This window comes from Notothenia coriiceps, unplaced genomic scaffold (genome assembly GCF_000735185.1).
Source record: "Notothenia coriiceps isolate Sejong01 unplaced genomic scaffold, NC01 NC01_scaffold00036748, whole genome shotgun sequence".
Classification (NCBI taxonomy): domain Eukaryota; kingdom Metazoa; phylum Chordata; class Actinopteri; order Perciformes; family Nototheniidae; genus Notothenia; species Notothenia coriiceps.
The window spans coordinates 1-23,402 of record NW_011369449.1 but is presented as its reverse complement, the minus strand read 5'-3'; the positions used below and the strand labels follow the sequence as shown (position 1 = coordinate 23,402).

At 40.0% G+C, this 23,402-nt stretch overlaps 5 protein-coding genes across 6 annotated transcripts; 2 read left to right on the top strand and 3 right to left on the bottom strand.

The window, feature by feature from the left end:
* Positions 1–28: 28 nt before the first annotated feature.
* Positions 29–5,426, bottom strand: LOC104964142 (proline-rich extensin-like protein EPR1). Of its 2 annotated transcripts, XM_010792862.1 has the most exons (7): positions 5,138–5,426; positions 2,281–4,039; positions 2,077–2,191; positions 1,244–1,424; positions 1,114–1,128; positions 807–890; positions 29–233 (listed from the first exon to the last, which is right to left on the bottom strand). In XM_010792862.1, the coding sequence occupies exons 1-7, from the start codon at positions 5,207–5,209 to the stop codon at positions 159–161; spliced, it is 2,301 nt and encodes a 766-aa protein (XP_010791164.1). In that variant the 5' UTR covers positions 5,210–5,426; the 3' UTR covers positions 29–158. The 2 variants fall into 2 exon arrangements, with proteins under 2 accessions (XP_010791164.1, XP_010791165.1); XM_010792863.1 differs by lacking the exon at positions 1,114–1,128.
* An 855-nt stretch (positions 5,427–6,281) lies between these two features.
* On the bottom strand, positions 6,282–11,011 carry slc35b4 (solute carrier family 35 member B4). The gene is made up of 10 exons (XM_010792864.1): positions 10,777–11,011; positions 10,078–10,191; positions 9,878–9,980; positions 9,719–9,768; positions 9,537–9,618; positions 9,375–9,435; positions 8,804–8,913; positions 8,618–8,693; positions 8,432–8,507; positions 6,282–7,547 (listed from the first exon to the last, which is right to left on the bottom strand). The coding sequence occupies exons 1-10, from the start codon at positions 10,851–10,853 to the stop codon at positions 7,298–7,300; spliced, it is 999 nt and encodes a 332-aa protein (XP_010791166.1). The 5' UTR covers positions 10,854–11,011; the 3' UTR covers positions 6,282–7,297.
* Positions 11,012–13,315: 2,304 nt separating this feature from the next.
* LOC104964141 (vesicle transport protein GOT1B) lies at positions 13,316–15,718 on the top strand. Its single transcript, XM_010792861.1, has 5 exons — positions 13,316–13,635; positions 14,097–14,188; positions 14,275–14,453; positions 14,536–14,617; positions 15,180–15,718. The coding sequence occupies exons 1-5, from the start codon at positions 13,611–13,613 to the stop codon at positions 15,216–15,218; spliced, it is 417 nt and encodes a 138-aa protein (XP_010791163.1). The 5' UTR covers positions 13,316–13,610; the 3' UTR covers positions 15,219–15,718.
* Positions 15,719–16,933: 1,215 nt separating this feature from the next.
* On the top strand, positions 16,934–18,544 carry LOC104964140 (spexin-like). Its single transcript, XM_010792860.1, has 6 exons — positions 16,934–17,001; positions 17,610–17,681; positions 17,789–17,834; positions 17,908–17,967; positions 18,305–18,379; positions 18,464–18,544. The coding sequence occupies exons 2-6, from the start codon at positions 17,619–17,621 to the stop codon at positions 18,520–18,522; spliced, it is 303 nt and encodes a 100-aa protein (XP_010791162.1). The 5' UTR covers positions 16,934–17,001; positions 17,610–17,618; the 3' UTR covers positions 18,523–18,544.
* A 952-nt stretch (positions 18,545–19,496) lies between these two features.
* LOC104964144 (L-lactate dehydrogenase C chain) lies at positions 19,497–22,666 on the bottom strand (the record flags this gene model as incomplete). The annotated part of the gene is made up of 5 exons (XM_010792865.1): positions 19,497–20,039; positions 20,937–21,060; positions 21,407–21,524; positions 22,223–22,396; positions 22,493–22,666. Coding segments are annotated over 5 exons (758 nt in total), but the record flags the coding sequence as incomplete, so codon positions are not given.
* Between the last annotated feature and the right edge of the window lie 736 nt (positions 22,667–23,402).

Below are 23,402 nucleotides of genomic sequence, written 5' to 3'. Positions count from 1 at the left end.
CAGCAGTATGAGAAAAGTTACCGAACATTGAAGCACAGTAGAGATACCACAATATGAACCTGCAAATGAGCATACTAGGTCCCCTTTAAGACCAGATTATTAAGACAGGCACATTTGGGCGTCATTTTTGGATTCATGCAAATACAATGATTCCAAACTTACGCAAAACGGTTGTGAGTGTCTTGTTTGCCCTTCTGGAAGCTCTCAGCCGTCACTTTATAAAACTCAGTGCACTGTCAAACAGGGAAAAAAACTCAAAGGTAAAATATTACAACACTTAAAATATAAAGAGCTTGTTCTCTGACAATGCCTGCATGCTGCTGCTGTAAATGACACAATGTACAGTTTGTACATTTGTGGAGAGCTAAACAATGATCAAATACTCATTATGAAGCAACAATAAGAGCTGCAGATTCAGGCGATTCTCTACATCAGTGTTTCTCAAACTTTTTCATACAAAGGACCACTTAACCAATAAAAAAATACTCGCGGACCACGTAACTCCACAAATATCAAAAAACACAAGTTTTTCTAGAACAGATTACAAATCGCCTGAAAATGGTACAAACAAGTGGCAACACGTGTGATGAAGGTGTTGCGCTGGGCTACATCATGCAATTCAAAGTGAAATGTAACCTTGCTCCATTGCGGAGATATTCCCGCGAGAGTGCGGAAAACTTAAATTAATAAATGTATTTCAAATGTGAAATTTTACCAATATACTCACGGACCACTAGGGGACGCTCACGGACCACCAGTGGTCCGCGAACCACACTTTGAGAAGCACTGCTCTACATTGTGTTCACCTTTTTTTCAAGTTTTGAGACGTGTTCCCTGTAGAGAGCGTCTCGTTTCCTCAGCTCTTTCTCCCGCTCCTCCAGCTGATGAGCCTGTGAGTTTAAATGTGTTAGCTAAATCCACAATGAAATGTTCATGATTTCATATATTGTGGACAGTAAACAGAATTCCAATATGTGATATCACTTTATTTTCTTATCTCATCATCAAAGAAATGAAGAGCAGCAAAGCATAAACACAGCAGCTTCAGTGCGATTAGAGTAGAATGAAAGTGAAAAAGTGAGTCATGCACGTGTAAATGATCTCCCGTCTTACCTTCACCTCCATCCGCTGAAACAACACAAGAGGGCAAGAAAGAAAGAGATTCACAGTAAGAGGAGGAAGGGCTTTCACATTGTCACGAGAGATCCTATCGATGTACAGATCGTGTTGTTTGTGTGCTTACGTAAAGCTGCACCATCAGCCTCTCATCGTCAGTCTTTATTCGCTCCTTCGCGATGGCCTCCGTCAGGTTCTCCACGTACGCCGCCTTCTCCGCCTGCAGCGTCTTCATCACCTGCTTCTCCACCTGCGTCTTAGCGGCTGACAGGGCCTCTGCATGAGCCTGAGCCCTTATCTCGTCCAGCCTGCACACAGTTGACATGTTCTACTTGCACTGGTTCATCCGTCACACATTAGCTTAAAGCGATTGAATAAGTTGATAAGTTGATAGAAAGAAATATCATCAACTGCAATTTTGATGCTATTTTTCAAGCAAAATGTTCAATCTTTAGCTTCTGAAATGTGAGGATGTGCTGCTTAGTATCACTCTTCACTGATTATCTTTCGGTTTTGGCCATAGATGGAAATCGTGATGTGCATTTTTCAATATTTTCTGACATTTCATACACAAAACGATTATTCGAGCTAGAAAAGTAATCGGCCAATCAACTAATAGTGAAAATAACCATTGATTACAGGGACACACACACACACACACACACACACACACACACACACACACACACACACACACACACACACACACACACACACACACACACACACACACACACACACACTTTTTTTTCAACTCTGAGTGAGAGTTTGTGAATTTGTAACCCTTTTAACCGATTAATCAAACCAATATTCAATTGAATGGCTGACTGCTACATATTAATCAGACATCTTATTTCAATTAAAGTGGAAACAACATATATACAGTTCATCTAATCACACAGCAACAGGACCCAAGGGTTCCCACATAAGAGCACAGGTCACAGAAACAGGATTCCTTACTGTCGCTGCAGCTCCTGCCTCCTCTGGTAGATCTCCTCCTCCAGACTCATCTGCATCTCCTCTTTGATCTTCTGCCTGAGGTTCTCCTCCACCACCTCAGGAGGAGGAGGTGGGGCTGTAAACACATTCAATCATTGATAAAAAGCTTTAAAAACATTATATTTAAATATCTTGCTACAATCTTTTCCTTGGCGATCAGCTCACCTGCTGCAGGTGGAGCTGCTGAGGCTACAGCAGGAACTTCAGCCTCAACGGCAGGGGGCAGAAACACCGTCAGGGTGGGCTCCTCAACAGGTGGAGCAGGAGCAGGTGGAGGTGGAGGTGGTGCCAGAGGCTCGACGAAGGAATGGCTTACAGGTGCATCAGAGGGTACAAGAGCCAACTCCACACAGTGACAGGGAGGGGAGGGCTCTTCAAAAGTGAGCTCTGGGGGAGGTGAAGGTGCCGCCAGGGCCTCGGGGGGAGGACAGGGTGCAGCAACCAACTCTAAAAGAGGAGAGGGTGGTGCTTCTGGCTCCAGGGGAGAAGATGGTGCTGCAACAAGCTCTAGAGGGGCTGCCATTGGCTCTGGTAGAGGAGTGGGTGCTTCCTCCTGCTCTGGAGTAGTAGAGGGTGCTTCCACAATCTCTGGGGGAGGGGAAGGTGCCGCCACCAAATCTAAGGAAGGAGCTGGTGCTGTCACTGGCTCTGGGAGAGGAGTGGGTGGTGCAACACACTCTAAAAGAGGAGAGGGTGCTTCCACCTGCTCTGGAGTAGGAGAGGGTGCTTCCACAATCTCTGGGGGAGGGGAAGGTGCCACCACAGATTCCAAAAGAGGAGCTGGTGCTGTCACTGGCTCTGGGAGAGGAGCAGGTGGTGCAACAGACTCTACAAGAGGGGCAGACGGTGCCACCGTCTCAGTGGGAGTAGGTGGTGCTGTTACCAGCTCTAAAAGAGGGGTGGGTGGGGCCACCGGCTCCGGGGCAGGAGATGGTGGTGCCACAAGCTCTAGTGAAAGACAGGGAGCTGCCAGCGACTCTAAGGTAGGAGATGGTGCTGTCATTGGCTCTGGTGGAGAACAGGGTGGTGCAATGGGCTCTAAGGTAGGAGATGGTGCTGTCATTGGCTCTGGTGGACAACAGGGTGGTGCAATGGACTCTAACAGAGTAGATGGTGCTGCCACATACTCTGGTGGAGAAGATGGAGCTGCCACTGACTCAAAAAGAGGAGTGGGTGCTTCCAGCAGCTCTTGAGGTGATGGAGGTGGAAGCGTTTCACATGCAGGCGTTAAATCAAAAGCTGCAGCAGGAGGGACTGCAGCCTCAACAGGACAGGGTGGTGTTATTGGGGTTAATTCAACAGTGGGTGGAGCCTGACCCGTTTCCTCTGGTGGAGCAGACAGTAAAGCAGAATGAAGAGGTTCAACAGACAGAGCTACAGCAGCAGGTGTTTCAGAGGGCGGAGGGGAAGCTAGAGGTTCAGGTGGAGCAACAGCCAAGTCCACAGGTGGAGGTATGACAACAGGTTCTGCTACTGGAGGTGGAGACAGGGTTTCTGGCTCTACATGAGGTCGGAGGAAGGATTCAAATGGAGTTGGGACTACTGGCTCCACTACAGCGGGTGGAGCAGGAGACTCCACAGGTGCATCTACTTGTGGAGGTGCAGTAGGCGGAGGTGGAGAGGAGAGAACAGGGTCAGCTAGAGGTGGAGCTTCTGGCAGGGAGTGAAACTTCACAGGAGGTGGAAGTACGAGTTTTACAGGAGGAGCCAGTTCCACTGATGGAGGAAGGGATGGGGCTTCAAGAGTTTGTTGTGGGGGGGTGAACGGAGGTGGAGGTGTCAGGAGAGGGAGTACGTGTTTGACTGAGGGGGGGGGAACGGGAGGTGGTGTTTGTGTTTCAGGTGGAGGAGGACGTGGTTTCTGTGAAGGTGCAGGAGCGACGACCTTAGACTCCTTCATCCGATGGATCACTTTGTCTGACAGCTGGAGAGAAACAAAAGAAACACTTAAATTACATGGATTTGTTAAGGATTTCTTCTTATAGTTAAGTGTTTTTCTTTAAGTGCTTTTGACCTCTTTTTCTTTATCTGGCTTTAGTAGCGCGAGATGTGACCGGCCTACATAGATTAAAAGAAATGGAGCTCTCATTGTGTCGGAAAATCATGTCTTTGCAACTTTACTTCTGTCTGATGAACACTTCTGTATTCTTTTGATTAAGAGTAAATTCATTATAATTAAATAATGTTTAAGACCTATCTGAGATCTTAAGGCCATGATCACAAAGAAAGTCTCTAAATACTAAAAATCAGGTCAAAACGTATCGGTCCCTAGAGAGGAAATTCAGTAGGAGTGCTTCAGTATGTAGTCTAGTCAAGAACAGAACTTTAGTTGCAGAAATTTGAAAAACGTTCTTACAATCTCTACAATTATTACATAATATGGACCTGCCTAACCTTCCACTCCTTGTGGTTGATTAGTTATACATAATTATGTGTGTATCAGCTTAATGTTTACTTTGCTGCTCTGTCCTTAGAGTTTTAAAGTTCCCTTGGTGTTGCAGGAGGTCACCGATAGTGGTCGATAAACAAAGGTCGCAGTTTGATAACTACCTCAAAATAACTTCTGGGGCTTGTTTAAATACTCAAACACGAATTTAGAATTGGCTTTTAAAAATTGTATATTCGTGACACACGTTTTATTTAAAAAAAAAAAAAAGGGATTTATTTTTTATTAAATTAGATCATCTCCTTAATAAGATTATTCAAGCAGGTGTACAAGTATTTGTATTTTCCTTGTAGTCCATGTTACAGCCCACCATTTTCTTGCTATATTTAACACCACAGCAGTGTGTGAAAGCCTACATTTTTGCAGTGACAACAAACATGAGGTCCAGTTCAATCAATACAAAAAAATACTACATATCTCAAAATCAGAAAAGTATAAATCAGCAGGGCTTGCAAAAACAACCTAACACTCATGCCCTGTGCATTGAGGGTCTGCGCATTGAAACAGTGTGCAGTAATTGTTTGAATACTTTCTCCCACTTTCAGAACCATGCATTCTCCCTGAGCTTTCACTCACCCGAATGCCCTTCACAAAATTGACTCCTCCACCCTCCTCTCCTGGGAGGTGACTCGGACTGTTTCCCCCCATCCACACTCCAGCAGCAGCAGATACTCGCTACTCTTAGTATGTATGATATTATTTAATCCACAAGGTGGATGTGCGCTCAGTGATATCAACTCTACAGCTGCAACAATCTGCCCTTCCCACTCCGAGCGTCAACAAGAGCTGCTGCTATTGGATATTGCTGAACAACGCGGCTCCTGATTGGTCCGTTTGCTTTACAGCGTGTCAGACATGAAGGAACATTGTGTCCCAGCAAACAATACTTATAAAACTAACAATTTATCAGTGTTTTGAAGTAGCCTGACTTAGTACATTTACACAAGTACTGAAAGGGCATTTTTAATTACTTGTACTTGGCTTGAGAATGTACATTTTATGCTACTTCATGACTACTCTACTACAATTCAGAAGAAAATATTGTAGGCCTATGTTGTAGGCTACATGTAAAGTATCCACTATATTGCTATTTACGTGACAGATTAAAATACTTGATGTAAAGTATAATCAACACATTAATATAATATAGCCTATTATTACAATACACAGCAGCAGGATCATCATCTGTCAAATGATGTATTACAATCCAAAAATATGATACACTCTATTCTGAAATGGGGCTTTCGGCATACTTTTTCTACTTTTAAGTTTATTTTAAAGAAGTGGTAGTACTCATTTAAGTAAAAGTAGCAATGAAAGCATCTAGAAATACTCAAGCAGTACTCAAGGTACACGTTAAATAACACTTCATAATATATTTCTAAAGTACAGAAAGTTAAAGCGCTTTTAATGCAAAATGGCTCATTTCATAATTATGTATATTATATAATTGTATCATGGTGATCGATACATTTTATGTAAGCATAACTTTAATGTTATAGGGGGAAAACGTGGATCTTTACTGCTTGGTTGCTTAATCTAAAATACATCACAACAATTATATTTTGTGTTATGTGAGAGGAGTAAAGGCAACTTAGACGTAGACGAGCAGAAGTATGAAGGAGGTTCAGTTATTAATACTCATGTAAAGTACAAGTACTTCAAAATTATACTCAAGTACAGCCCTTTAAATTAGCAACAGATACTCTGGTATCTTCTGTATATTTGTAGCAGGTTGTCATTTTAATGAGTGTAAAGGTTTATTTTAAGATGGGATGTTTCCTGTTGAGGAAAAACTGATGAAATACACCTGAGACAGTTTGACAGATGAGGAAAACAAGATTACAGCATCCTTATGATCCACATAAGTTATCCCTCTATACAAACAGTGTTTCCAGCTGCTCCTAAACATTCATGTAGGAATAGTCTTACGTCCAACAGCATCACAGTATTGCGTTCACTGTACTGACACACGTTGGTATCAGTGCTAAAATGGAGTAAATTAGCTGTCACATTGAGAAAATAAATAATAACAACTTTTAAAGACACAAGAAAGTTGCACCATCATTTTGCACCTGATAAAACGAATGAGGTACCAATATTTAAGAATAGGGCTGGTGATATTTTATTATCAATAATCCGATTTAGGAAAAAACAACAACAAAGTGACCCAGTAGCCAAAGCTTAATACAACTTTCTCTGTCTGTTCTAGAGCGCCATTATTTCACAACAATCATTAAAAACACATTATTGAGACACATCACATGTTCCCTCCATTATTGTGTATTGAGTCACAGCTAAAAATACTCCTTAAAAAATGCACTATTTAGTCGTGTTCGAATAATTTTCGCTAAAACTTCAGTGACGAGTTTTGTTCCGGGAAATTATTTAACATTTGAAAGATATGTGACAAGTTTTAAAAGCTTCAATTAACAGTTTAAAGCCCAAATATATTGAAATAACTTCAATATTAGACCAACCCAAAAAGCAGCAAATTCTCCTATTTGAGTCTCCTAGCGATTAGCGGATAATAATGAACATATAAAGTATCACCAGTCTTATCCTCTAGTCTAAACTGTGTGTGTGTGTGTGTGTGTTTGTGTGTGACATAAAATGACATAACTGCATAAAATCGCTGCAGGTAGTTTTGACCAAAAACAACCTCTAAGTCCGTCACAGTCGCTGTGTTTCTATCTGACCATTAGTCCCTTATCATCCTCTTCTTCTTCTTCCTCTTCACTCGGCCTTCTTGGCCTTGCCGCCTGGTCCACGCAGAGCCGCCCACACACTGCTCAACACCTCGGTGTAGAGCAGCGTGCCGAGGAAGACGACCGCCGTGCCCACCCAGTGCCACGTGGTGAAGGGGTTCTGGAAGTACATGATGGAGATGATGAGGCTGAGGAACTTCCTCAGGGTCACCACCAGAGTGACGGTCAGCGAGGCGCACTCTGTGGTCAGGATGAAGACACCTCTGATGCACACATACCTGGAAAACACTGGTTAAAGGCTGTAACAAGAGGGGGAGACAATACTAAATTAATTCAGCTTAAGTCTTGGACAACCAGTGTAACTATCTTGTTTTGTCTCTAGTGAAGTATTTACAGTTTGTTGATTTCCTCACATAGTTAAAAACAAACAAAATATGTTGTACACTCAAGCTGATAAAAACAAGAATAATTTGTTATTTTAGAAAATAATAAAAAGCGGTTTCTTATCTTTTCACCTGTGAGCTAACTGTGCAATATGTTTTGATACCTGTGTGAACATGATGCGTGAGTTTCAGAGGAGACGTGATCAGTGTTGGGAACAGCAGGTTATTGGGTTTCTGCCAGTGTATTGAAAGCACACCCAGCCTATTTTTAAAGATGATCCTTAACATAAAATGTGCTAGGGATACGTTTTCAGGATCTTTTAATAGCATATTAAAAGTTATTCCTTAATTTCAGAATAACTTACATCTTATTTTACCCATTGAATTTGTTTAACCTATATATTTATTTTACAGAATATGCATACGTTATTTATAGTGTTGGAGAAATAATTCACTACCGAAATGTGGATACTCGAACTATCAGACCACCTACAAACAGCGGTTGACAAATGTCTGATAGCCAACGCTAACTATGACACAAACAGTGTGCCTACTAGCAACCCACCAGAACTATACAATATTTTACAAGAAAACAGCACGGATTAGAGAGAAAACAAAATGAATGATAAAGTCAAAGTATTTTTTGAAATATATACTGTTTCTTCCTATTTTCTTAATCAACCTGGGGGCTCTTTTGGAGGTCGGTCACTAGTGTAATCACTTTTAAAAATTGGATAAATAAATAGAAGGTAGTGATATAAACGTGTTTGTCAGGATACTGTGTGATGACGTTGATCAGGAGGTAGAGCCACAATATTGGCATCGTCCCTCCGACCACAGGAACAACTGTAGGAGCTGAGAGGGAGCAAAGAGAGGTTCATTTACATCTGTGAGAAAAATGCTCTCCTGACATAATAACAATACAATACAAAAGGGCTTTATTGATATGTATTAATAACACTCACTGCTGTGACTGAAGTGGACGGCGTGGTTGTAGATGTCGGTGCAGAGGAGCAGGAAGCCCGGCAGAGGCAGGCAGTGCTACACAGAGATGGGAATAAAAAGATCGATAGCTGTTGAAGCCATAATGGATTCCCCAGAGAGAATATTTCCAAAGAGCCCAATCATGTCGGAGCAGGGATACAACTGACATTATAGAAGAGGGCTTCCTTGGAGTGTTTTCCGTACTGCTTGTACAGTGTCTCCTGGAAAATGCCCATCCTCGCAGACATCAGCAGAGCAAAGGTCAACATGGCGATACCTGAAGAAAACAAAATAATAAAATCACTTTAGGAGATCATGTTAATGGGATAGATGTTAAATCTGAATCTGTCTCTTACATTTGATTAATTGCACCTTTTCATTTTAAATCGAATTATGACCTCGGTTGGCTTCGTCACACTCATTCCAATAAGGTCAATCGACAGAAGGTTTATTAATATGATTGTTACATTTTTTTTGTAGTTTTATCAGCAAAAATATCAAAAACGCTGTTAAACTTTGCTGCTTTCTCTCTTTTATTTGCATGTAAATTAAACATGTTTAAGTTTTGGAATAAATATGTAATTTAAGATATGTCTTTGGCCTGTGGTGAGTTATGATGGACATGTACACATTTTCTTGTCATTTTTTTGACTAAATGATTCACAATGTAATTTCAATAATCCATGGTTGCGGTCTTTTCATTTCCATTTTGAATTCTCAATTGAAAGTGCAACTCACCTATAAGCCAGTGGATCAGTGGGTAAAAGCCTTGCTCTTCTGATCCCTCAGTGGCTACATTCTGCAGAAAGAAAATGACAAAATGCCTCAGAAACATTTCAGATCAATGTTGCATGCACTTTGAAAGAGAAGAAGTCTTGTACTGATAAAAAAGGCTCTCACCACTTGTTTGGCAGACATGATGGTGCAGATGAAGATACCTGCTGAAATTAAAGCTATAGACAGATATTTACTTGCTGTATACCTGCAGGGGGAGAAGAAGGGGAGACAGAAATTAGTGCTTTTCGACCTGAAGACTTTATCTATATCATATCTGAAGTATCATGGTTTTCAGGAAGGTGTACCTTTTCTTCAGGATGATTATTCCCAGGATCATGTTAGCGATTAGCGAACCCTGCAAGGAAACAAGACAGACATCAGACTCAGGTGATACATGGAAGTAATGTCATATTAAAGAAACTCAATAATAAAAAGGTTAAAAGAAGACAAAAGGCAGCTCTTACCGATCTGAAGATCATGTGCAGCGGCATGGCGATGTTGAAGTTGAGAGCGTAGTTGTTGATCACACTGACGGTGAAGAACATGGTCACCATGATCACATAGTTGCTGGGGAAGAGAGATGTGAGATAACAGGTTTGTTTTAGTGTCCATTCTATATATTTTCCTGCAGCAGGACGTTCAGACCACCTGGTTGAGTTATTACCGGATAGGGATCGCTGGTTTCTTCGTCCCAAATTTTGTTTCAAAGATGAAACCTTCTAATGCGATGAAGAGGAACTGAGCGAAGGTGACTATGTTTCCACATCCTGGAAACTGTCTGCAGGACACAACAACAGAGAATATCCAGGTGTTATATCCAAGATGTTAAGCTTTAAAGGATGACATTGCAAAACACAGACTCAATAATTGACATATTTGCATGTGTTATGCACCCCAGAAAAAGTGGGTACCTCTATGGCAGAAGGTCATAAGGATTCAATAGAATATACAAACAACTCTGGCATTCACTTCCATATGCTTCATGTTCTTCTACTATTTCTTGTTCAATTTCTATTAATGAAAAATATAATATGTTCTTAAAAGAAAGAATATTTATACTATCTTTCAAATTAAGAGATGTTGCCACAAAATGTTGAACTTTGGGATACATTAAGTTATCTCTTATCTTATTCTTAAAAGCACCAATCACTTTAGAGCACTTAATCTATAATAAATTAAACACAAGTACAAGATAAGCTCCTAGTGGCACTTACATGAGAAGCCTTTCTCTGACAAATTGATAATAAATGACTCTACAGTTGCTACACATTGGATACACTCACACACACACTCAAGGCAAACACAGCTGTGAAACCTTTTTCTAGTACAGGAGTTTAATACACAGTCTAAGTTTGTCACTGACCTTACAAGCAGCTCCAGAGACACCACGTTACAGCAACATCCCACAAACACCAGAACAATCGCGAAAGCAGTCCCCATGTTGGTGAAAGCAGACAGGAGCTCTGTGGAAAAGGTGTCACTCAATGAAGCGGATTTCTGATCGGTGCATATTTGCAAGTCAACAGCTGATTGTGTGTCTTGCAAGAGATATTCTGCTTCAACACAAACTCTGAACACGTCTGAGATTGAAACTTCCTTATTGCATAGGCTCATGGGAGTTGTAGTTCCTTTCTGACACAACTAGGGGAAAAAGGGTACGCAATGTCCTTAATGTTCTCTCTATTTCAGGGGACATTACGAAATAAATAAAAATACTGTGTAGGGAGTAAATATGGGTAAAATATGTGAAACATAACGAATTGAAAGAGTATAATGTTGCTTTAACAGCGCAATGACTGCGCAACAGTGACGCACACAAACATTCTAACGCATGCGCAGATCAGTTGTCTCTTTAAAATGGAGGTCTCACTCCGCTCAAATCTCTGGATAATATCACTACACCCAGGGCCGTGGGAAGTAGGGGTGCTGAGGGTGCTGCAGCACCCCCTGATGGAGGACAGGGAATCTGCACGTCCACAAGATTAAATGGAAATATAATACAAAAAAACGAATTTTCAGCCCTGATGTAACAACATTCATAATTAAGTAAAGATAACACCCTTTTCACCCCGGTTACAGTTTCCATTTGCCCTGTACGATGAAAGTGGGGGATGTTGGCTTATCAGGCGCCCGCAGCTCACACACAGGACAAATATCAGCTGTCTGGACAGGACTGATAGCCAGACAGACTGAGAGGCTCAGTGAGGTAAAGGACTGAGTGTTTAGATAGTTCACTTTAGTCTAAGTTATCTCAGAGGGTCTCAAACGGTTTGTTAACAATTTATGTAAACAAATATTTCCAAGGCAACCTTTATAATTATTGGGATAAATAAAAACAGGTTTGAAATCATTCCAGTGCATACTATAGGACAGTAAACCAGAAACATTGTTTAAATCTGGAGAGATTAAAGAATATGCATAAATAAATAAATGTTAACTGGTAAAATAAGAAATAAATGAACAACAAAAATAAAATAAGTTACATTTACTTGTTATTGGCTATGTTAGGTTATTGGTTATTTCCACATAATTATTTGATTATTAAAATGTAAACCGATCTTTTCGATATGGGTGTTTAGAGTTGTACCCCTTAGATCTAGTCTCTGTCAATTCAGCTCAAAGTGCACCAGATTGAAGCATTTTACTTTATAATGTTGAAAAAAAATCTTCCCCCCTGACCCCCCTAGAGGATGTGATCCCCACAGCACCCCCCATTTGAAACATGTTCCCACGGCTATGACTACACCTCTTGTATTACAAAACCAGCCCTGCTGCAAAAGCCAATACACTTAAATATAAAATATAGAAACTTGCAATATACTTTTTTTTACAATTTATCCGTTTTTTTCTCTCATTAGAATTTCTCTTTGTATGTCTGCCCTCCCTGTGTTTTCATCATGTTTTGCCATCTTTAACCTTTTAGAGTTTTTTTTGTGAATTATACAATGTCCTTGGGTAAACATTGTTTTCAGTCTTAATATATATTTGTCTCTTCTGGTAAAGTGGGTTTGGGAGGACTCTCCATCTATCTCCATGTGGAAAACATTGATCCTAGATGAATATGAGTCTGGAAAAAATAAAACACTGTCTGGATGGAAAGACTGCAATGGAGGAAACACCTGGAATCTCTTGGTGTTAAAAACTGTCTGGAGTTATCTGGAATATCACTGGACAGTGTCGATGGAAAAATGATGGACTTGAGCTTGTCTATTTTACCATACTTCACTTCTCCTGCATTACTTGCAGTTCAATCTGAAACATTCTCTTGCACTTTTTCTTTTTTACTCTTTTTCTTCTTGCGCTATTTCTATTGTTTAAAAATAAAATGTTGTTTTATGCATTTATGTTGCATTGTTGGAGGAGCCTGGGACTTAAGATGTGTATTGCCTACATAACTACACTGTAACTACTGTGCATATTACAATAAAGCCATTTTAATCTTGAATCGTATACTTAATTCCATGTACTATAGCGTGTCACATTTGGTAGTTTATTTTATGTGAGCTGCCCTTGCTTTGAGTCATTTCATTTTTCATTATTATTAGAACAGTCTTGTAACAGAAACTACTTGTAACATGTTGCTGTTCTGTGAGCCTCCTACAGTGGTGTAAAGTAACTAAGTACATTTACTCAAGTACTGTACTAAAGTACAATTTAGAGGTACTTGGACATTGAGTATTTCAATTTGTTACTACTTTGTACTTTTACCCCACTACAATTCAGAGGTAAATCGTGTACTTTTACCCCACTACAAGTCAGAGGTAAATCGTTTAATTTTACCCAACTACAATTCAGAGGTAAATCGTGTACTTCCACTTTAAAATCTTAAGTTACTTTGCAAATGTTGATTAATTATTTTGAAAATGATATTCAACACTTAAACAACTTTAATTACACCTGGAGTAAATTCACAATCTACCCTTCAATATACAAATTCATTACAACTAGCTGCACCTTTACAAAAAAAGAAAAAACTATAAAATACAATATTATGAAAAAAAGTAAATTGGATGCTTCAAAGTTTCTGGTTCATCTTCTCAATAGACGATCTTTGTTGAAATGCGTGCTGCGTGTATTCGGACGACGTGGCGTAACCCCGCTCCTCCTGTTGTATCAGTGTGTGCTAACGGCAGAAAGCCGCAGGTTTAATCGTTACGAGAATTTTGTCGTTTGATAAATTCTCCTGCCGCCGCCAACATGATTTCCCTCACGGATTCACAGAGTAAGAACTGTTCATGTTTCCCCGCTGTTCTCTGTCTCTGTTGTGACTGTGTAACAACCCGGTTTGTTAGCTGAATGGATGATGTTAGCATCTCAAACCCCATTGGCTGAGAGCTTCATGACGTCATCTAGCTGCACGTACATGAAGCATTTGTATTATTAAAACTGGGAGACTGTCCTTATCATTTAATGTTTTTACTTTATATTTTTAGTTTTAGTTGAATTTCAAGTGTTACATTTATATTGTTAATTGCATTGATTTGTATCCTTAAATGTGTGTCTACTTTAAGTGTTATCATTTCAGTATTACTACACTTTTAACTTATTTACTGAAGTAATAACTAATCTACTTTCTTCAAATGTCCTTCTCTTTACAATATTTCATTATACCTTCTTTATTTTTGATTTGACTAGTTTGGTTTACCTCAATAAATTGTTTAAATGTATTTTTGTCTTTTACAGAAATTGGGATGGGGCTGACGGGGTTCGGTGTGTTTTTCCTCTTCTTTGGGATGGTGCTGTTTTTTGATAAAGCTCTCCTCGCCATTGGAAATGTGAGTTGATAAATGATCCTTTAACATCACTGCATGACAGTCGATCATCTCCCTCGGCTCTGACCGTGTGTCTTCTTCTGGTTCAGATCCTGTTTGTGGCCGGCCTCTCCTTCGTCATCGGCCTGGAGCGGACGTTCAGGTTCTTCTTCCAGAAACACAAAGTGAAAGCCACCAGCTTCTTCCTGGGGGGGGTGCTGGTGGTCCTGATCGGCTGGCCGATTATTGGAGTCGTTCTGGAGATCTATGGTTTCTTCCTTTTATTCAGGTCAGCTCAAACGGAAGGAAATCAGTGCCATCGTTACCCACAATCAGAATGATCTTCATCTTCCTCTCTCTTTATGTTACAGAGGATTCTTCCCGGTGGCGGTGGGCTTCATCAGACGAGTACCCGTGCTCGGATCTTTGCTCAGTTTACCAGGGATCAGTCGAGTAAGTATCACAACATTAAATGAATGTCCCTTTAAATTATTGCACACTTCAAACCTGCTCCAGAGGCCTGAAAAGTCTTTAATCGGCCTTTGTCTGACATTTATTATATTATGTCTTCATTCGTATCAAAAGCTGCAACTTCATACTATATTTGAAAGTTAAATCCTGGCAAAAAACGGTATTAATCGGCTGTCGTCACTAACAGAACGGCTACAAGTAGTCATGGGACAATCAAAATGTAACTTCACTGGAGAAGGATGTTGTTATTTCTCACAAAAAAAGCATACATTTTGAAACTGGCGCCAGAATGTTTGGCTAAAACATTGATTATTAGAATAGTTTCTGATTGATTTCCTGTTGATTGACTAATCTTTTAATCAAATTATAGTTGTAGCTGAAATATAAATCTTCCAAGTTTTTTCTCCATATACTTTAATGGATAGATAGTATTGTTTGAAACAATCCAAACTATCCCTTTAAAAGAGTGATTTTTTTGTCTGATGCAGTTACATCTGTAAAAAATGCAGCTCATAAAAACCTCTCCTGTCTTTTTCTCTTCCAGCTGGTGGATAAAATTGGGGAGAGCAACAACATGGTATAACGGAGGACCGTGTTTGTTTCGAGGAGAGTTTCAGTATTTATCATAGCTTCTAATGTTGACTGTATATTTTGGTCGTTGCCACTCCAGAACTGTGAATCCAAGCAACCTGTGTGTTTGACTGACATCTAATGTTTTGTATCTGACTGCCAAGAGATTTTTTTAATTTCAAAAGCTGGAAGCAGGTCTCCTATTTTGTACCATTCCTGTCTGATATGTATGGACTGATAACATGGGACCACTGGATGAACTCTGCGGAGAGTCAGGGGCTCTTTGAGGGTCCTCTCCTCCAGATCGTGCCTCGACAGACAGTGAGAGCTTTGTTACGAGTCCCTCGACGACGTGTTACTGGAACTTTTACATTCAAGAAACGAATGTTGAGATAAATGTTACCCAGGCGAAGAAACCTGAACTGTTGTGGAAAAGCTCTAAGAAGCTTCTGTTGGAGATGTTTTACTGTACGTTTTGTAAGTGCATACTTGGAATAAAGTGTGTCTTTTATACATTTGTGTTATATTTATTTATAACCTTGGAATCAGTTTGTATGTTTTCCCCTTAAGGGCGCCAGTGACATTCTCAATCAACAGCCTCTGTTATCCAACATTTCAGTTCCTGTCTGAAAATATTTGAGGAGTCACATGACCCTATTATGAAAATAATATTATGCTTATTGGGGTTTTCCCTTTCCTCTCGTGTGTTATACGTTTGTGTGCATGTAAATGGTCTGCAAAGGCTAAAATCCCTGTGGTCCCTCCAGAGAAAGTTTCTTTCCCACACACCCTGCCATATTGACATCACTATGTAACACTCACAATTCTGTTAGCTAACGCTCCAAAACATTGTACGTGATAGGCTACTCGTACAATGGAGAGGGACAACTCTAAGCGGTTGACCAATCACAACAGAGCCGGCCAGCTAACCAATCAGAGCAAACTGGGGCTCTGGTTTCAGACAGAGGGTGGAAAGAGGTGCTGCAGCACAGGCAGTATGAGAAAAATAAACACCTTTTTGAACATTAAAGCATGGAGACATGTCACAGTAGAGACACTACATACACATATCAATGTAACCTTGTATCACTATACATATATGAACCTGCGGATGAGGACCTTAGGGTCACAAAGTGTATGTGAGGTTGACGAATGCTGGCGGAAGATGTTATATCTTCCCATATGATTTGCAACAAGAGGGCCAATAATTATTACAAATGAACAAAGCTCAAATTAGCAAAACTAAAAAGATTGTAACTTCTTGGTGTCAGTCAATAAAAGTAGAGCCCTGTTAATTCACTGGAGACGCACTTGTACAATATGTCCTGCAGCTTTTTATGACAAGCATCAACAACACTTTACTTCTTGGACTTGAACTGCAGTCTCACTTCTCCTCCGCCCCCGGCCTCCTGCAGGTGTCCACACACACACACACACACACACACACACACACACACACACACACACGCTGTCATCACTTCAGCACTCCTTCATAAAGATCTGATCAGTGACGTCATCATGTCGTGACCCCGGGAAGACCCTGCGCTGCTCGAGGGAGTCTTAAAAAGTTTCCATCTCCGGTGCTTGTGATTAACGACCAGCGACAGATTCATCACCTGTCACTCGTCAATGGAAAAGTCATGTGAGACGTAATGAGACCAATTAGCCTCATTGGTCACGCTGCATATTAATGAGGCGATTGGTTTTTATAACGTAACAGAAGTGATAGAGGAAGCACAAATCACACACCCTGCAGGAGAGCACAACACAATCCATTTCCCAGAAAATCATTAAAGGTAAGACTATTCTCATTTTATCATCATTATTGTATTATAAGTATGATAATTGTTAATGTCATTTTAGTTATTGTTTTTTAAGTGTTTTCACATAATCAATTCCCGCTGTTCATGTCTTATAATAAATAATAGTTTTATTATTTTATAATTTAACAGATTTATTTTTAATTTAAAATAACTTTTATGTTCTTTTTATAAGATTTGTATTGTAATATTAAAGTTAAAAAATATAATTGTACTTTTTTGTGAGAAAATGTAAGAACATTAGTCAGTTTACACACTTTAATTTATGCCCCTTTATTTTTATAAGCATACAATAAAATGTTTATACCACTATGTACTCTGGATTTTAAAAGACAATAGTTAATTAATGTAACCATTATAATTTATTTTGTGTTTAAACATACAATGACTGACAATATTGTAAAATACTCTTAAAGATATCTTCATCTTGAATATGAAATATATCTTTAAAGGATTAACACATTTTGAACACTAATAAACACCCTCCTGTTATCTACTTATAACTTCATTATATTGTAATAACGGTGATGTGGTTGTTTCCCTCTGTTCAAATGATTATATTATTTGTAATTCTGTCATTACAGAGTTCCACCATGTCTCTAATTGTCACGCTGCTGGTGGTGACTTTGGCTGCTCAGTGTTGGACTTCCCCACAGGTGGGTCAAAGTCATTTCCTTCTGTTTCATATTTAAGCCAAAATTGAAAAAAAGTTTTTTAATAAGGAATATAATTATGCCGAAACATTTTCTACATCAAAATGCAGCAGAGAAACTGGACTCCTCAGGCCATCTTATACCTAACGGGAGCACGTAAGAATGAATAACTACAATTATCTGAGACTCAAATTAGGAGGAAACAGTGTTTGATGTTGATGTTTTACAGAAGGACATCGCTCAGTTCTGCAGCGCCCCGGCAGAGAGGAAGGAGACACCTTGCACTCAGGTGAGCGTGCAGCTAATAATATATATATATATTAATAACCTGGCTACACAAAATGTGCTCCTATTAATGGGTAATACTGTAACTACTATACTTTGATAACAATTAATAGAGCCATTATTAAATGGACTTCCATTGTTTTATTCATAATACTTTGTCAGAAAGTGGTGCCTAAAAACATACATGTATCAGTTTGGTACTCTGACTTAACGGTAATATTCTTATATAAGGGAGTAGAAAGCTGATTCTATGTATTGTGTCTTTATGTTTGTAAAATCTTCCTTTCTAGGGCATGTTTTTCTTCTCTTGGTCTAAATATCTGGTTCTGTTGTCCCTGCAGTGACTCACAGAGATGGACCGGGTTTGAATTTGTCCTCCTTGTTTCTGGAGCTTCTGCTGCGAGCTGTGGAAGAAGGTAAAACCCTGACAGATATCACCGCTGCATCTCTTAATTTGAGAAATGTAAAGTTATATTTGTGTGTTTCTTTGTCTTCCTCAGCTGAAGGCAATCCAGATAATTACCCAAATGAACAACAGCTGAATCTAAATTATTTGTGAAAACAATTTTCCATTGTATTGTCTTGTTGCTGCACTTTGTTGTTTGTATTATGTGTGTTACTACTGTTTGAGTTCACTTGTAGTTCAACGTGTGAAATAAATACAATTCCCTTGCCTTGTCTGTGTGTGTTTCACATGGAGGGGATCACACACTTTCCCATGATTATAAACACATTTGTGTCAGCTTGGGGCAACAACTAATGAATTCACACTCCACAAGAGACTAACACCACGAGAAACACCATTCATCATCCCACCTTCTGAGAGAGGGGGCACAATTAGGTTTATTGTAAATGAAGTCAAACAAAGGTCACAAACTGAGAAGGGTTCTATTCTGTTTTTCAGACTGATATCTTTTTGAATAAAACTTAATTTGCATATGGCTCCTAGATGTTTACCACATGATCACTGACCTGACTGCAGGACACACAGGAATAAACCCGGCTTTCATTCAAAAGACAAAAAAGCCATAATTTTTTTTAAACGGCTTCATTTTATTTGTATACAATTAACATAACCAGACAGGTCAGAGCTGATACATGTGGGAGGAAATATCAGATCAACCTTATTTTGCACCGTGTGCATAACAATCTGTCCCATCATTAAACACATAACCCATCCAGTCTCCTCTATATTTGATCAATGTNGTGTGCCTTGGCAGTCTCAGTTTTCCAGAACAACTTTGGTGCCGCCCGAAAGTCTTTTTCCATGTCTTCTCCGAACTTCTCCCACACCCGCTGCTTTGCCTCGGCCACGGCTGAGGCTGCTGCCCTTCGGGCCTGTCGGTACCTTGCAACTGCCTCAGGAGTCCCCCGGGATAACAAATCCCTGAAGGCCTCCTTCTTCAGTCGGACGGCTTCCCTGACCACCGGTGTCCACCAGGAGGTTCGAGGGTTACCGCCCCTTGAGGCACCTAGGACCTTGAGACCTCTATTGCCGAAGCCGCGGCGGGGAGCTGTGGTCTCAAGGTCTGTGATAATACATCCAAATAATAATTATTGGGCAGTGATTCAGTGAAATCCCTTCAGGAGCTTTGTGTTATATGTGCACAGCGTTATAGGATTATAAATGTGACCCTTTTACATAAGCCTTTCTGACTCCATGCAGTTTGCTGTTAAAGGGACCACAAACTTTCACACACCAAAGCACCACGAGTGACACACAGCAGTACAGCCGAGGACAGATGAGTCAGAGCAGCACTTCCTCCATCACACACTGACAGCTACAGCTAAATCTGAGGGGATTAAACTCCCTGTGAGTCTACAGAGGGCGGGGTTTTGAAGGTGGAGCTGTGCTAGTGAGTGATAACACAGCAGGAGGGCTCAGCTACGTCGCCCCCTGCTGTGCGGCTAGACGTCCTGCAGGTCCTTCTGGATGTCCCACAGGGTGCTGGCACTCTCCTGCAGCTGGGACACCTCGTCCTCCGTCAGGGTCATGTTGACAACGCTGGCCACGCCCCCGCTGTTCAGCACGCAGGGCAGACTCAGATACACCGCGTCGCTGATTCCATACATGCCCTGCAGAAAAGAAAACACAACGTCACTGTCTGTCTGCCCAAAGTCACAGAGAGAGGATATAACAATTTAAAATCATGTTTAAATAATATTCATCTATCCAGCTGTTAAACCACTTATCGGAGACAGAAAATAGATTTTCTAGATATATCCCCAGGGAGACGAACCCATATTCAGTAAAGCTTTGTTATATATTACAGAGGACACACATTCACCGTCTGCTATATTGTGTATTCATTTACACATTATAGAAAGGTTTTGACATAATAAGTCAAACAAAACAGTGAACATTTCTCCCTCATCGTGGTCTCTTGGCATAAAGTAAGCTACAAAGGAAGCTACAAGCAGAGGATGAATGCAAATCGAAACAAAAATTATTATTATTGAATTTGTTTCTTCAAACCTGAATTAACTATATATTTATTGATGTCTGCCATACATCAATTTCAATGGAGCTGACTGTGGGTACTGTGAACTTGATTTCAGACAATTGAGCTTGCAATTGTAAAAAACTATTTAATTTACTTTTTAAAAAGGAGGTAATCACAATTTTATTTTAATCAGCTTCAGTCAGTTTCAGATTTTGCTTTAGAAGCCGAACCTTAGACTTCAACACATCGATATGATCACGAAGAACTTCAAATATGTCCAAAAGAAAAACAATCTTTGTTGACATTTCTCTCAATAAATCAACAATCAATAACAAAGTATATAGTTAAGTTATATAGTAAGTATATTACATTTATGCTCTAAAAGAGGTACTATTGAAATACTATAACGCAACTCATTCAGACGCTGCTCCACGGCAATAGAGTGTTTGTAGTCAAGGGTACCGTTAGTATTTGAGACTTAAAGACTCAGGCCCTGCATGGGAAGTTGAATGTGTGTGAGCGCCGTTACCTGCACCATGGTGGAGACCGGGTGGATCCGGTTCATGTTCCTGATGAGGCTCTCCGTCAGGTCGGCCACACTCAGACCGATGGCCCAGTTGGTGTAACCCTTCAGTCGGATCACCTCGTAGGCGCTGAGGGGCACAGGACACAGGAAAGGTGGGGCTGAGTTTTCAGACTGCTTAAAGATTGGATTTATGATAGATAATCGTTTTTTTTTTTAATGGTGATGAAGCAGACCAGAAGTGCTAAAGATAAGCTGATGAAACACAAGAGCACTTAGAAGCAGATTTCCCTCAGGACGGCTGCTTTAGTCCTCTAACCTGATGAAAAAGAGATCAAGAGAGAGATAGTGCTGAGTGCATAATTAACTCTTTAATATCTTTTACTTTAAGGTGTTTTTACTGTCCTATTTTTTAACTACTACTTATACTTAAAAAAAACCCCACCACATAAGTGAATATACACAAGTGAACTGACCTGTCCACCACCATCTTGTGTGTTTCCGACCAGTTCTCCTCGTCATTCTCTGTGCCGATCTCCGGGTTTAACGTCTGCAGGTTTACTCCGGCCACGTTGGTTCCACTCCACACAGGAACTGAAACACACAAAACCGTCAACCTCCATCCACACGCTTCACACAGCCACAGTCTGTTATTATCGTAAAATGAAAAAGAATCCTTTGAGAAAAACTTAAACTCAACCGAAAGGATATTGTCTAGTTAGAAAAGGAATACAATCAAAATCAGCATGATTGTTAATTGAATTGTTTCTGACTTATAATAATTCTCTACTATGAAAAAAGGAGACATGAATTTTGGTCAAAAACTGAATGGATGAGATATTCCAGGCGATGACATTATGAGGCAATAACTTTTTAGCCCCAGTGTTTTTCACTTAAAGTCTAGTTGTGTGAAATCAGAAATGTCCAACATGATGTACAATTTATTGGAGATTATTTAACCAAGCTCTTCAGAGGGTGGTACTCAAATTGAATCCCAATTAAAAATATTTGAACACTACTGCTGTTCATACACAGCTCTCTCACCATGTATTTTGTATGTACAGTACGAGTAGCTACATACTTCTGAGACATACCTGGCCCCACAGAAAAATAACTCAAAACATAAAACAATATACATGTCCGAAAACTAAGAAGATACTGGCTAACACTCTGTAAGCTAATTAAACTTAACAAATTAAACACAAATGGACATTTCTAAACCATAATAACTTTCAGTGTTTCTCAATGACATCAAAGTATTCTGACCAATCACGAATCCCCTGCCTCCTCACCACTGGTGTCTCCGTGCTCTCCCAGGATCCAGCCGTTGAAGCTGCTGGGATGGATCCCCAGTTTTTCCGCCATCAGGAAGCGGAAGCGAGCCGAGTCCAAGTTTGTGCCGCTGCCGATGACTCGGTGCTTAGGAAGGCCGCTCAGCTTCCAGGTCACATAGGTCAGCACATCAACTGTTGAAGAGAGTCAGCGTTATCAGAGTCTGAACACTGTGTCTCCGCTGTGAGAGAGAGGAAACACAGGATGTCAAAATGTGTGTTTGGCAGCACCTGGGTTGGAAACCACGATGATGATGCAGTTGGGGCTGTATTTGACGATCAGAGGGACGATGTGTTTGAAGATGTTGACGTTTCTCTGGACGAGGTTCAGCCGGCTCTCCCCCTCCTGCTGACGGACCCCAGCCGTCACCACCACGATGCGGGAGTTTGCCGTCACAGAGTAATCTGGGAGAGAGGAGGAATACATACGTCTTAATGGTTAAGTGTCTTCATGTATAGATTAATAGGCAAAAAGATAGGTTTTTGTTCATTCACTTGTCAATTTTGAGAGTTTTTTATTTTTTTTTATTGAGTCAGGCACAATGTGTTTACATTCATACAGTCAATATTTTTATTTTTTTGTTTTCCCCCCCTCCCGTTCCTAGCTAGTAAATTAAATAACTAACTAAATAAATAGATACATGTATAGGTAAAAGTAAAGTAATGTAGAAGATAATATTAAAAGAAAATTAATAGATAAGGGAATAAAGAATAGTAACAGTAATACATGTACCCATGTACTCACATATGTATACCCACATATACACATACACATACATGTGTGTACATACCCACACACATGTACACACATACACGTACCTACATACATACATGTATACAAAGACAGAACAAATAAAAAAAAATATATATATATATAAAAAAACAAACATACATATACATTCTTAGTTCCCCTCCTTTCTTCTTAATTTAGTGTCGTAAGATCAGCTATGTAGGCTATCACAGAGCCCCAGACAGATTCAAATAGTTTTGAAGAGCCCCTCAGGTTATATTTAATCTTCTCCAAGTTCAGATACAACATTAGATCGTTAAGCCATAGAGATGCTTTAGGTGGTCTAGAGGATTTCCATTCTAGGAGTATTCTTCTACGTGCTAAGATAGATGCAAAGGCTATACTGTCTTT

Bases quoted from the DNA above. Each gene is read 5' to 3' on its own strand.
- LOC104964141 (XM_010792861.1), top strand. From the start codon at position 13,611: ATGATTTCCCTCACGGATTCACAGA. The intron at 13,636-14,096 runs GTAAGAACTGTT...TGTCTTTTACAG, and splicing joins TTCCCTCACGGATTCACAGA to AAATTGGGATGGGGCTGACG. The intron at 14,618-15,179 runs GTAAGTATCACA...TTTCTCTTCCAG, and splicing joins GTTTACCAGGGATCAGTCGA to CTGGTGGATAAAATTGGGGA.
- LOC104964140 (XM_010792860.1), top strand. From the start codon at position 17,619: ATGTCTCTAATTGTCACGCTGCTGGTGGTGACTTTGGCTGCTCAGTGT. The intron at 17,835-17,907 runs GTAAGAATGAAT...GATGTTTTACAG, and splicing joins CTTATACCTAACGGGAGCAC to AAGGACATCGCTCAGTTCTG. The intron at 17,968-18,304 runs GTGAGCGTGCAG...TTGTCCCTGCAG, and splicing joins AGGAGACACCTTGCACTCAG to TGACTCACAGAGATGGACCG.
- LOC104964142 (XM_010792862.1), bottom strand. From the start codon at position 5,209: ATGGGGGGAAACAGTCCGAGTCACCTCCCAGGAGAGGAGGGTGGAGGA. The intron at 4,040-5,137 runs GTGAGTGAAAGC...GTTTCTCTCCAG, and splicing joins ATTTTGTGAAGGGCATTCGG to CTGTCAGACAAAGTGATCCA. The intron at 2,192-2,280 runs GTGAGCTGATCG...ATGTGTTTACAG, and splicing joins AGCAGCTCCACCTGCAGCAG to CCCCACCTCCTCCTCCTGAG.
- slc35b4 (XM_010792864.1), bottom strand. From the start codon at position 10,853: ATGGGGACTGCTTTCGCGATTGTTCTGGTGTTTGTGGGATGTTGCTGT. The intron at 9,436-9,536 runs GTGAGAGCCTTT...TTCTTTCTGCAG, and splicing joins TCATGTCTGCCAAACAAGTG to AATGTAGCCACTGAGGGATC. The intron at 8,914-9,374 runs GTGAGTTGCACT...TGTTTTCTTCAG, and splicing joins ACTGATCCACTGGCTTATAG to GTATCGCCATGTTGACCTTT.